Source organism: Mugil cephalus, chromosome 7, assembly GCF_022458985.1.
Source record: "Mugil cephalus isolate CIBA_MC_2020 chromosome 7, CIBA_Mcephalus_1.1, whole genome shotgun sequence".
Classification (NCBI taxonomy): Eukaryota; Metazoa; Chordata; class Actinopteri; order Mugiliformes; family Mugilidae; genus Mugil; species Mugil cephalus.
Window position 1 is genome coordinate 1,581,320 of NC_061776.1, and position 13,599 is coordinate 1,594,918.

Sequence of the window (13,599 nt, forward strand, 5' to 3'; positions counted from 1 at the left end):
AAAATAAATTAGAAAAAACAAACTCAGTGTTTATGTGCAAACATGCAAAGCAGCTCAGAGGGAAACGAGATGAGAAGTGTGTGCTGCACCTGAGAAAAGAGCAAATGTTCCTGCAGAGAATGAGACGATGAACGTTTACTGCCTCTTATTGATGAGCTGTCCAGAGGATGTGTGTGGTGGCTTAGCAGAGGGGGGGCTGCTGCTTATCTGCTTCCTCAACAGTTACTCGGTTCATACGTATTTTAAACACATCTGGACACATGTTTGGAGAAATCTCACACTTTGAGACTAAGTGCTGGTTATTCAGTCATGCGTGTTGTGTGAGGGCTGCGCTCAGGCGGAGGAGGGTCTGTTAAACGTGATCAGCAGGTTTGTGGTTCTCTCCTCTGACTGCGGCCTTGCTGCGTTTTGTAGGTTACGTTGGTGTTGAGGGTGTGCGTGCGTGTGCGTTGGGGTGGGGGTGGGGGGGAGAGAAGGGGGGGAATGTTGCATCCTCCTCCCACGTGACCAGCCTGCCTCTCTTCTCCTCGCTCCTGCTCTCCACTCCTCTCCTGCTCAGTCCGGATCTCTTTGTTGTGGTTGCAGCAGCTCCTCTCTTTACGCGCCGCGTCGCCTCGGAGCGCAGCGGCGAGCCAGGACGCGGAGGATCCAGACGCGAGCGGCAGCTGATCGACCAGGCCTGGAGGGGGAGAGAAGCCTAGTGTCGGTGCGGAGGAAGGTACGCATGGCGAGGATGCAGCCGCTGTCTCCCCTGCTCGCCCCCTGGACGAACCACCGGAGCGCCTCCGACGCTTCTTGAATCCGTCGCGGAGCTCTCCTCTGTCTTCGCCGCCGCCGCCGCGCCTGCTCCGTCCTCTCCGGCCTCTGGAGACCCTCTCTGCAGCGGGACGCAGCGTGAGGCAGCGTGGGGTGTTTTCTGTTGCTTCGCGCAGGATTACGGCAAAAACCGTTCGCACGCCCTTTTCCCACCTGAACCGAGACCAGAGACCAGGGACCAGAGACCAGAGACCAGAGCCTGGGTTTGTCTGCCGGCGCCTGGAGGTCGCATCGTCTCCATCATGCTGTCAGCCCCTGGGAGGTGTCACCCCGGCGGGGTTGTCCGGTGCCTGGTGTCCGCCTGCCTGCTGTCTGTGCTGCTGTACCTGCCGGAGGCTCAGGCGTCTTATTACCCACAGAGCGGGGAGTGCAAAGGCAAAGGGAAGGACTGCACAGGTAAGACACGCTGCTGCTGCTGCTGCTGCTGTGGTGACGGTGATGGGTCTTTAAAATGATATGCAAGAAAATGCCATTAGTCTTGATTTGAGGCTGACCCAGCTGTAGCGTCCCCCCCGGGACTCCTCTGGTCCCTGATGACTCTGCTGCTCGGTGTTGACTCCACACTGACCTTTGCGTGTCACTTAATGTTGAGGCTTATATTTAACGTGGCCACTCGTTCCTGACTGAAACATGAAGATGACACTCGTGCATGTTGGGTGTTGTGGTCCTGGGTCGACTGTGGTGCGTTTGGGTTCAAATGTGTCCATGAAGAAAAAAAAGAATGAATTCTAAGTAATTAATTTTCCAGCTTCTTCTTCTTGAGCTCAATAATAATTGTGTCAATAGATTAATTGACAGGAGGTGAACGAATAAGAACCATTTCTATTTTGATTGAAGAGTTGAAAATGTTCAACAGTAACTCTCTGGTTTCCACATTTGAGCTGAGCTTGGTTGATTCTTTAAAGTCTCGTCACTAATGAACAGATTAGTCTGGTTCAGGTTCATTTCGACCAGTGGATGAATGGATGAGGTCAGTATCTGGTCTTTAATGGGACCAGGACTCATCGTGTGTCCCAGAACCACCTCCACATGTGGACCGACACCAGATCAGTGTCCACACCAGGACTTTACCGGGTCCACACTGCATCCCCTGTCCCCTGACTCTAACCTTACTGCATCATTTGCCCTAAAAACAAGTCTAAAAAACTTAGGAGGCCCAGAAAATGGCACCACGACACTGGTGAGAGTTTGTCCCTCATAAATTTATAAAACCACACACGGAGACACTGAGATGAAACAGACAACTGGACGTCTTGAAGTCTTCTTTCTTGAAGACGTCTCATCTCAGGTCAGAGTCGGAGGAACAAGCTTCAGATCTGATCACTGTTTGAATACTTCACATTTCTTTGATTAAAACACATTTTCACTCAATTTTTGCATCATTTTCTTGTTGTGCTCTTAAAAAACTGATATTTAGAGTCTAAAACGTACTAAACCTCGTCCTGAGGCCCAAAGTGAGGAACATCTGAGTGCGATCCCCCTGAAACACGAATAAAACGCCATCAGTTATTTACAGCTGAAGATTTGGATGAAACATCTTCTAGAAACCCAACAAGTTGTCCGTGTCTCAGGGTTTTTGTGTTTTATAATATAAACTATGACCTGGACGACTGAGAACCTTTAGTTTGACAGCAACAACAACACAACACATCCAGTAAAACAGTTGAAGACGTCGCTGCGGCTGTGACGGATGCGTGATGACAGCCTCCGTGAGTCATCTGCAAACATCTGGATGTGAGGAGGTCAAGCAGAGACCTGGGTTCCTTTGGTTCCTGGTCTGCTGCTGTTATTCCCATCACTCATCTCTGGGTTGTTTTGGTTGTGGTTTGGCCTCAGGAGGTGATTTACTACAACAACAACAAGAGAAAAACAAGGAAACGACAAAAACAACTAAATGAAAAAGGTGTGAGATACACAGACAGTGATAGTGGAGATGATGAACCAGTGATCAGATGTGAAGTCCTAGTAGATCCTCCACCTCCTGATCCAATACAACGACATTAAAGTCGTAAAAAATGGGTCCATATTTCATCTTTGCTTTTGTTTTAGCTACTAAATTGTTGAACTTAAAGAAAGAAAACCTGAGGAATAAAGCTGAGTTGAGCTGCTGAGCTTCTCCAGAGACTCATCAGCTGCTCTTAATGTGATGGATTGTGACGGGGATGATATCCGCGTTCATGTTTGCACCCCGCCGCTTTAATATCTGACATTCATAAATTCATTATACTGTTATTCTGCTCTTCCTCCTCCTCTATGAAATATGTACAGGAAAAGAACAGCAGTCGTGTAAATGAGTGTTCGCTGTCAGTCCGGTGCAATAACCCTCCTCCCTCCCTCGTCTTTTATTCATGAAGCACCGGGTTATCGTCACGTTTGCGTTGAGAAATGGAGCGTTTCCCCTCGCGGAGCAGAAGGCCGTGCTCTGCACAGGCAAATGAAAGCGTTCCAAGTCACTCAACAAACCAAATACCTCGATTTCTTCCCTTCTTCCTTTTTTATTAGCACAGAAAAATCTAATTCACACGCTCGGCGCCCCATGCATGGCAGCAATAATAATAACGACAACAGATAATCAGCGAGCGCTCTGCAGAATGTGCGTTTGACTCTTTGTTGGGGGCGGGTCGGCCGCTGTGTTCAGGGTTTGGAGGGAATAATGGAGCCCCGGAGAAAACATGAAAACACGTTTATGGCAAACCTCCGCTCACTGGTATTAAGACTGAGCCGTAAAACACCGAGCGTGGAAAAGGAGGAAGAGTTCCCGAGGGACTGGAGAAGTGAGAAGTCTATTTTTTTTTTTTTTTGGAGAAAGAAATTCACACGGGTGCACGTTAAAGTAGCACATGAAGAATGCGACCGGCTGCAGAAACCGTATTTGAAAAAACTACTCGGAGCCTGTTGGGTCCGACTGAGGATGTGCACAAAACACCTCAGAATGGTTCAAGTGTCGACGATGCTGTGACGCAGAGCAGAGAGCTGTGATTGGTCCTTCTGGTAGTAGCGTGTTTCCGGTTGCTTCTCCATCTCCACAGTGTTTGAATTGTATCAATAAAGAATGGGTGAAAGAAGGTTTACTGAGGAGGTTAACCCAGGTTGCTTCAGTGGCCATCTTTGAAAGTGAAACAAAAATTAACCGAGTGGCAAAAAAAAACACAGCGCCACCTAGTGTTTGGGTGGTGTTTTTACAGAATGAGCCCGACTGATGAGGTGAAAGTAGAAATGACTCCCTCCTGTTTCAGTGTTAGCCCTGTGGTAGACGGATGTACTCCACCTCTCAGCCAGTGATGCTAGAACAGGCAAAGCGTTGGATTCCAGGGTTCAGTTCTACACTTTCCATCTTGTTTCCTAAATCTGGATCATGTCTCCAAGTCAACAACCATCCTGTCCCTGGTTCTGGTCCAGTGGAAGGTAGAGATCCAATAGAGGCAGCAGCTGATACAATGTTCTACTGACCACATGGTGGCGCTGCTGCTGATTCACACGCAGACCAGTTCTGTCTGGGGACAAGTTAATGGACACACATTTAAATGAATGAAGACCAGGTGTGAACCAATGGAACTACTTTCAGCGGTGGATTAATCAGCATTTCTAACTTTTGCTCATATCACTTATTGCTGTTGCAGACGTGAGGTCGTTGAGCCCTTAAACTCCTTATTTTACTAAAATGCAGGAAGCATTTTGTTGGTTGGAACATGTACAGTATGTGCCTGTAGCCTTTAGCTTTGTGTCATCCTATTGATTATTTATGTCATGATTAGTAAGACATGTTCAGTGAACCTTGCAGGATTATGAATCCTGCAAAGATCTGCCTGACCAATCAGATCATTTGGGGCGGGGCTTAATGTATTGATGGACAGAAGAGCAGCGGTAGCCATGAGAGACGTGGAGCTAAATTAGCTTACGACTAAATGTCTGGTGTAAACGTAGCGACTGACTGACGTGCAGGATATCGGTTTATTTGTGTGTGTGTGTGTGTGTGTGTGTGTGTGTGTGTGTGTGTGTGTGTGTGTGTGTGTGTGTGTGGCGCTATCATTCCATCAGTCATGACCTCCAGCCTCCACCGCTGGAAACAATCGGATGAAATGATCCCGACCCTTTCAGTCACATGTCAGTGAGGCGTCAGCTGTTTGAGCATTAGCATGCTAACAGCAGCGGCGCGCGGTTACACCAGGGACCAGACAGAAGTCGTCTACGGAGGGAAACCTTATTGATGTCCTGTCCTGCTCTCGTGTCCGTCATCACCCTGAACACTGGGAACAAATGAGAGTCTGAAGCTCCGACTGTGACGTGACTTTAGCCGCGAGCACGTGTTCAAGCTGCAGCTCCGTCCTCCACGTGTTTGTGATTTCGCGGCGTTCTGAGGTTTTCATTCGGGACGTTTGTTCTTCCGGAGGCACATGTGTTCAGCAGAGCCCTCTCTGTATGTGAGGATGTGGTTTGGCTGTTGTTTGGCTCCTTACTGAGCTTTGAGCCTAAAATAAAAGCTTCTTGTAATCTTCTGCGTGGAGATGTTATTACAGGGCCCCTCTTTCATTAAAGAATTTCTCAGGTTTGATTTCTTGGTGAGATTCACTGAGACCCAAATCTGTCTGACTTCTCTCCAGCATGTCTTAGATCTGTGGACGCAGAATAAACTCGAAGCAGTTCTTTGATTTTGAATGGTTTACGTTTTAGTTTCATATTTTGGGGCTAAAACACGGTCTAAACATTCGTTAATCGATGGATAAAATACTCGGAGAACCAGAACACGACAGTAAATCCAGTTCTGAGAGCAGCATCAGGACTTTTCAGAAAAGTTTGGAGCTGGTCTCTCACAACTAGTGATTCACGATAACCGTTTTTGATCCACCGATAAGATAAGCGGTAACTTTTAACATTTTAAGTCTTCATATGCACCTGATGGTAAGAAAGACTGGATGGGACGTAGTGTGCAAAGATTCATTCCCTTGAACATGGTTTAAATCCCTTGTGTGTGACCTGGTTAACTCTTGTGAATGTGTTCGCGTTTTTTTTTTTTTCACTTAGAATTGAGATCACGATTCTTTGGCGCAATTTTTTTTTTACAAAATGTTTATTGCCTCTACCACCTTCACCATCCATTTAACTTTCTTTACCGCTGACTTCTCTCTGCTTCTCTCCGTCACTGTTTCCACACACTCACACATTCTTCCACTGACGGAGTCACGTGTTGTAAAGACGCTTTTCCACAGGTCGAGGGAGGAGTCAGCGGCAGTGCTGCTTTCAGGGGCGCTTTAAAAAATCCAGGAAGAAATGGGAACATTTGTTTGTGATGCTGCTCGTAAAATAAAATGCTTAAGAATCGTTGTGTTTGGAAATGAGATCATGTGTACGTGTGAATCAAGATCGTGATTTTTTTTTTTAACGATTCATCGTGCGGCCCTAGTGCAGTGTATGTCTTTGGGATGTCTTCCACAAAGTTAGCAAGCTCACTGGGTCCGAATGTCTGTGGTAAAACTGATCTCCTGTGCGCTGTTGTCCATCGGACCATGAACGCTAGCTCATTGTACAGTTCTGGTAAACATTTGTCTGCAGAGTCTTGGCACAAGACCAGCCTCAGGCGCGTTCCTGGTGGCTGTTGGTCGATCGGTAGCTTTGGCCGCATGCAGATTTAGCCTTTTCGTATTCCCTCTGTCATAGTGATGATTAAACTTCAGGTGATGCTATCGCACGATGACCAGAATCATAGCAATTTTTTCCAATATCATAATTATCTGCGCTGATAGTTGTCGTGCATCACTGCCCACAGTGTTTATTGGGACACATCGTGACGAGCAGATGCAGGAAATGGCGCGTATTTAAAAAAAATAAAACAAAAAATTGAGCCAAGGGTTTTAATGATTCTCGTCAAATGTTTGAAATCAAGGTCAATTTGAATCTGAGAATAGATTTTTCTCCTTTAAACCCTGAAGCCAACAGAAATGTTTTCATCATGCCTCATGTATTTTTCAGCGTTTGAGTTTGGACCAGAGCTCTCTCAGCGATGCTCTGTGATCTCCTGGTACTCGGGTCAGCTCTTTTTACAAACTTGAGTTAAAACGTTAGCATGCAGTGGAGCGTGGGACTTCCTTCCAACCTCTGTTCACAGGGTCTGTTTTTGTGAAGGCGCCTGGACAGACATGTACAGCTGATTCACACGTCCGTGTAGAAATTTGAGTTTGAGTCCCGTGATTCATGAGCCGAGGAGCTGGATGAAATAAACAGGTCGGTTCAGTAGATTTGAACAGATTCCCACCGCTCCACTGTAGCCGCAGCTCCTGCAGTAAATCTCCTAAAACGACAGATGTTGGCCGAGTGCCCGGATGAGCAGGAACAGTGTGCGGCCCTGAAGAGAAATAAGTCCGGAGCCCAACTCTCTCTCCGCCATGTTGCTTTAGCTGTAGAGTCACCTGAAAACAAGCAAAGCTCGTAGCTCAGGAGGACGTGACACAGGTGACGGTTTGTGATTAAGAGCAGTCGTCTGTTTCTTCGCTTCGGTTCGGTTCGGTCCGGAGCAGCTTCTCTCGTCCGAGCTGAGTCAGGTTGTTCTCCAGGATGGAGCTCGCTCGGCCTCGCCAAGATAAATGAAATCACACCGTCTAATGTGGCCCTCAGCGAATCCTTTAAACGCTCGCCTCCCGGGACGTCCTTCCAGAGTCCTCTCACCCGCCCGCTTGCTGTTTGCTGCTGAGCTCAAACGCGCCAAATATACTCAGGGAAAAAGTGTAACAGCCGTGATTAAATTTGCATCAGGAGCTTTGACGTTAATAGCGGATGAATATTGATGTTCCGTTGATGCTGTTTACACCTCATACTCGTTTAGTCGTTAGAGCTGGAGCCATCATCCACCTGTCACTGGCCGAGGCTGGAGGCAGGAGGATGGAGGATGGAGGCAGGAGGATGGAGGATGGAGGCAGGAGGATGGAGGATGGAGGCAGGAGGATGGAGTCGGGGAGGCCTCAGATACGTTCCGACTGCCTTGAATGGCTCACAACAAAGCCATCGGGCAAAAGCAGAAGTTGCTTTAAACTGTAATTTACCGTGATTAAACAGCTTAAACACTCTCAAAAACACTCAAAGGAACCTCCAGACGCTGAACCGAAGCCTAATCAGACCTAGAGACCAAACCCATCGAACAGAATAAAGAGTAAAACAAACGCTACATAAATAATAGCTCCTTCTCCTGCTCTGGCCTGATTACCACCATTAGCTTCACCTCAGGACATTTAAGCCGTCTTTACCACTTCGACCAACGCAGAGAAACACCTGTAACAGATGTGACCTGCTTTTAAGAAGACGTTGAGGACATCTGTCCCCCAATTAAATATGAACGTGCTTTTTTGACAACCAGACTGAAAACAGGATGTTACTGAATGAGTCTCTATGAGTCAGTTCTTCTAGTTGGACAGAGGGACGTTGTCTCTAGCCGTATAAATGACATCACTCATGTGTTTCCTGAAGGTTTGAAGCTCAGTGTGGCGTCTCCGGTCGTCTCCACCCCAACCCCCAGGTGGAGCTTGAGTGTAGCTGAGGCTAACCACAGCTAGCAAGGTGTGGACACTCAAAGCAGCTAACCGCACCCTAAATTCAGGCAAATGAAGCAAACGCAGTGGAGCTTCAACAAAAAGTCAAAACATTTACTTAAACATCTTTTTTTACTAACTTTGATTGAACAGTAGCAATCAATTGATTGATAAATTGATTGATTGATTGATTGATTGACTTATTGATTGGTCGATTGGTCAGGTGGAGTAGTTGTGTGGTAGTGATAGTTTGATTGATTCATTCATTGACTGGTTGGTCGGTTGGTTGATTAATTGGTCCAGTGGTTGGTTGGTTGGTTGGTTGGTTGATTGATTGATTGATTGATTGATTGATTGATTGATTGATTCACTTGATTGGTTCAGTTGTTGGTTGTTTGGCCAAATGATTGCTTATGTGGTCGTGTGGTTGAGTCATTGGTTGATTGATTGGTCAAGTGGTTGATTGATTGATTCATTGATTCATTGGTTGGTAGGTACACTAGTTTATTGATTGATTGATTGATTGGTCGAGTGGTTGGTTGGTTGTACATTGTTCGTCCTGATGAGACTAGTTTTTCTTGCTTGTTTAAAGAGTCTGAGCTTGGATCTTGTACTAAATACTGGCTGTGGTTGTAGAAATAAATGGCAGGAAATGTTTCAGTATTTTCTGTCATTACTGGACGTCCTTGGACGAGCAGCAGGCGGAGGGGTGGTGTGAAAAACAAACAGAAAGCTGGATTTCGGTTGAAGCTGTGTGGGTTTTTTGTTTTTTTTGGCGATTTAACAAGCGTTGTACGACTACATAATGAAGCCGAAACAAACAGATGATGAACGACAGGATGTTCCTTCTGCTTTCTAAAATATCAATTTATTCACAGGCCAGCAGACAACAGCAGAAACAACAACATTAATCATGTTTCTGGCACGGACACAACCTCCTCCAGGATTTTTACATATCAGGCCCGTTTAAGTGTTTCCATGCAGATCCTGCTGATGGATGACGAGTCCTCGCCGTCGTTGTTTCATAAACACACGGACAGGCGGCGGCGGTGGGAGTCTCTCAGATTATTACACTCAAGTTTTGTTGTTTTGCTGTTTGCACCTCAGAAAAAAAAAATTGTGAGTGACTCACGAGTGTTCATCACCTCCCTCCACAGTCACATTCAGGAAAAGCTGCAGAGACTAAAGTTTGTTTTTTCTTTTTTAAAGTAAGTGATTCCCGAGATTTGTGGCATTTCGACAAACTTTTCTTCCCTCTTTGCTTCGGTCCAGCTCTTCTCTGACCAGACCAGCAAACTCCTTCTAACTAAATGTTTGTGGTAACAGCTGATCAGTGTCCACAGCAGCTCGGAGGAATCTGATCCCATTTCTTCAGTTCTGAGATGTTGGTGGTTTCTTCTCATGAACTGATGCTTCAGGTCCTTCCACTACATTTCTATTGGTTTATCTCCTTTCAGGACTTGTGTGAACATCTTCTGAACCTATTTTTGCAGAAATGTAGAAACTTATCAGTACTGTTCAACATTTCCCAAAGGATGTTTTTGCAAATGTTAATATTTTTCTTAGACTCCAAAAGAAGGACATGTTGTTGCACTGAAAACAAGAAAAGAAATCAAACTTTCTCTCCTTAATTGGACAGCAGTAATTGCTTAATATTTCCATTTTCTCCATCATTTTCTGCGTCATAGTCTTTATTTTAAGATCCCAAATTTCAGTGACAGCAGCAGTTGGAGAGCCGCCAACCTGGATCATGTCTTTTGTGTTTTAAGAGCTGAGGCCTGATTAATAAACGCGAATAAGAACCGAGTCAGCAGTCTTTAACTGCACAACAACGCAAAAGCGACACAGAATAACCCAGATTAATCAGAAATGCACATAATTATTATTCATCACTAAAGTGCTGCTGCTGATTCATAGAACAGTTGGTTAAAATGTTCTATTTTTGAAAACGTTGAAAGTTAAATGAAGCGATCAGGTGAATATATGCACTAATATAAGTGTCCAGATGTTGAAGTGTTCAACTGAAGAACTCAAACCACTTATGAGTTAACGTTTTTTTCTTCCTTTTCTGTTTTGCATCACGATACGAATATTTTTAGACTCTTCATTAGACCTTCAAAGATCCTGAGAAGCTGTGACAAGCATGCCTGCACATCCTATAAACCCAACTTAAATGACAACTGAGGAAAATCATGTACAGTTCTTCCAGTAATGACCGTAATTAGCGGAGGGAGGATTTTGTCTGAGGTCTCAGAGGATGCATTTCAAAGCCTCGTGAGAGCTGCCACTTTCAGAAGATCTGCTCCAAAGTGTGAAACACGGTTTAACACTCTCAGGGTCTTTACATAATGGAGTCTGGAGGGAGACACTGAGCATGCTCACACAGACCTCAGATTGTTGCTTTTGCTTTCCCTATGACTTCTTATTTCTAGAAAGGGTCTGATTAACCACGATGGTGAAGACGAATGTCTAAAAGATGGAAACTCATAGAACGTGGTGTCCACATTCTTTTGTCTGTTGAGCATGTGGTGGACGGGACAGGATGCCAGCTGTGTGGAGTCAGATGGAGTCAGGCTCTGACAAGATGGAGACGTCACTGAGGGTTCATCCACCTTGTAGATACAGCCACAACATTACCACCGCTGACAGGAGGAGTGAATAACATTTAAACCATTTTGTGACAACTCTGGGAAACGTTTGGACCTGGTATTCATTCATGTGCATTTTCCTTAGAGATGTATCACCCAGCTAGACCGGACCAGCCCCCCCCCCATCCCTAAGCAATGACACTCCTTGATGGCAGCATCCATGTCCATGGTCATAATGTTATGCCTGATTGATGGAGGCATTAAGGACGCTGAAGATCCAGCCTTCCCTGTCATTCAAACAGCACTACAACGTTTTATTTTTCATTTCTCTTGTGACATATTTGGGACTCTACAGATATTCAAGTTCCCCAGAGGACGGTTTCTACTAACTGCCATGGTTTCAGCTTCGCCCTGGGGTCTCCATGACTAACACGATTCTCCCCTTCTTTTCTTTAATGTCTGGGTAAACTTCAGCCTCAGGTCATTGTAAAACCCTGACTGAGATAAACCTGTGTTGAGATGTCGGGGTTTGTGGGATGAATTAGAGGCTGAGGTGAAGGTGATCCGTCCTAACTCGGCCTGTAACTAAAGTGCCGGGACAGGCTGCTGGAGTGATTATATTTGCGGAGGACATATTGGATCAAGCTGCGCGTCGTTGTCGTCTTTCACTTTCTGCTCCCCAGCCGAGAGCGAATTATCCACCGATCGGTTTTGAGGGCCGAGTTTAGGGCAAACCAATTACCCGCCGCGCTACAGGGTGACAGACGCTTTTAATTGTCTTTCACGAGGCAATAAAAAGGTGTTTGTCAACTGGCTGGATGTGGACTGTCTAAAGCTTGTTGTGGCTCCGGGAGTTTAATTAAGCCTGGGGGATAAATCTTGTCGTAAAGTCAAGGTGCTCTTTGGGTGAAGCACAGTTGTCTGTCAGGAGCTGACGTCCAACTGTCTGAGATGAAAAACGAAATAATAACAGCACGCGGAGACGCTTTCTAAGCATCATCCTCTGTGTTTAATAGTTCACAAAGTGAAAGAGGTTTGTTTTGCTTTCAGGAAAGAAAAGAAATCCATGAAGTGGCTGTTGAGATATTTCCTCCCTGCAGCTCTGCCAGTAGGGCGGATAAGAAGTGCTCCAGCAGTGTGGGTTTCCTCTGCTTGTTTTTTTCCAAATCCATCATTTTGGCAGCCAGTCGAGGAATTAAGGAGCTTCTTGTTTCTTGGTGTCACAGTTGTTTGTCAGCGGTGTCGCTTCTGTGGCGAGAAAAGGAAAGAGAAACCTCTCGGAAGCGCCGCGAGAGCCGCAGAGCCGACAGGACTTCCATCAACCTGTGCCTGGGCGGAGGCGGCTCCACGTAACGTGATCCTGAAGCTCTGCAGGTGTGCTGTAGCCCCGCGGGCCCTTCAGGTGCTCACAGAGCCGACACCACGTCTCCTTGTAACCCTGCAGCGTGAAACACTGAGGTTTGCACTTCAAACGGGGGCTAATCTCACCCAGCCGACGCCTCAGATCAAGTTCAGTCCCAGTAAATCTTAACGCTGCATGACCGCAGGTGTGACGTTCAGGAGCGGCGGGTTGATCCGCCTCTTTGATCTCGCTCTCGTTAGCTGCGATTATTCTCAGGCAGCTGGAACGGGACGCTCCTGCTTCCCGTGGGTTTGTTTTTCCCCCTGCGTCACCTCGCTGTGAGGTCAGGGGTGAAAGGTCAGGGTCGGCTTCAGGAGAGCGTCACCTCCTCCTCCACACTCGTTCTCATTGATCTGATCACAAGTGACCGTGCAACTTGAGATCCTACCATGTGGTCAGTCTCTGATGGATCTCTACCCACCACTGGACCAGGACCAGGGACAGCTGGTTGTTGACTTGGGGAGATGATGCAGATTTAGGAACAAAACGGAACAGAAATGAAGACTTTGCCTCCTCGCGGAGAAAATGATTTTATGATGCTGGCTGAACGTGTGGGCCGTCGGTTACGGGAGGTAATGCTGAATGCGTGGACGGCTTCACTAGATTAGGTGTGAGTGGCAGGTTTATGAAGCTGGTGGAATTACAGAGACCTCATTTGTCAGATTCAGAGCTGCTCTATATCAGCAGCACTGACGCTCTGTGGGGAATGAAGGCAGGATTCATTTTTCATGGAGCAACTTGCTCAATATTCCACAAGTACCCTCACAGAGTTCATTAAGCATCTCAACAATGCTTCAGTACCTTAATGTGTGAGTAAGGGCTTAAACCATGTGTTTGGATGTTGGTTCTGTTGGTCGTCCATCGCTGATGTTGGCGTCCCTGATGCCTCTGGAAGGTTAAATCTAAATGTGGCCAAATGTAAACCTGGCGTTAATTTGTCAGCACGTATGAACTGTAAGTGTTTAATTTATAGATTGTTATGTGTTATATTCTGAAGTGTTTCCTCCGAGGCAGATGGAAGCGTGTGGCGGTGGAGGAGATGATGATGATGACGATGGTTTATCATCCGAACAGCTGACGTGCCGCTCGGTTTCCTCTCAGAGCTCAGAGTCCCTGGAGGGAAGTTTACAGCTCCGAACGCGTTTACACCAGAGAGCATCTGGGTGCGTCGCACTCACATTAGCCAGGTGTTTGTCTTCTCTGCTGGCGGTTACTCTACGTCTCCATGTTCTGAGAGCAGTTTCTCCAACAACGGACAGAAAAATCAGATATTAGA

General features: G+C 46.4%; 1 protein-coding gene across 1 annotated transcript in view; it reads left to right on the forward strand.

Annotated features, from left to right (window-relative positions):
* The first annotated feature begins 488 nt into the window (after positions 1–488).
* tmeff1a (transmembrane protein with EGF-like and two follistatin-like domains 1a) overlaps positions 489–13,599 on the forward strand; it is a 66,327-nt gene continuing 53,216 nt past the window's right edge. Inside the window, exon 1 of the mRNA XM_047589987.1 lies at positions 489–1,212. Within this exon, the coding sequence (XP_047445943.1) occupies positions 1,059–1,212 (154 nt within the window). The 5' untranslated portion in view covers positions 489–1,058. The remainder of the gene's footprint in view (positions 1,213–13,599) is intronic.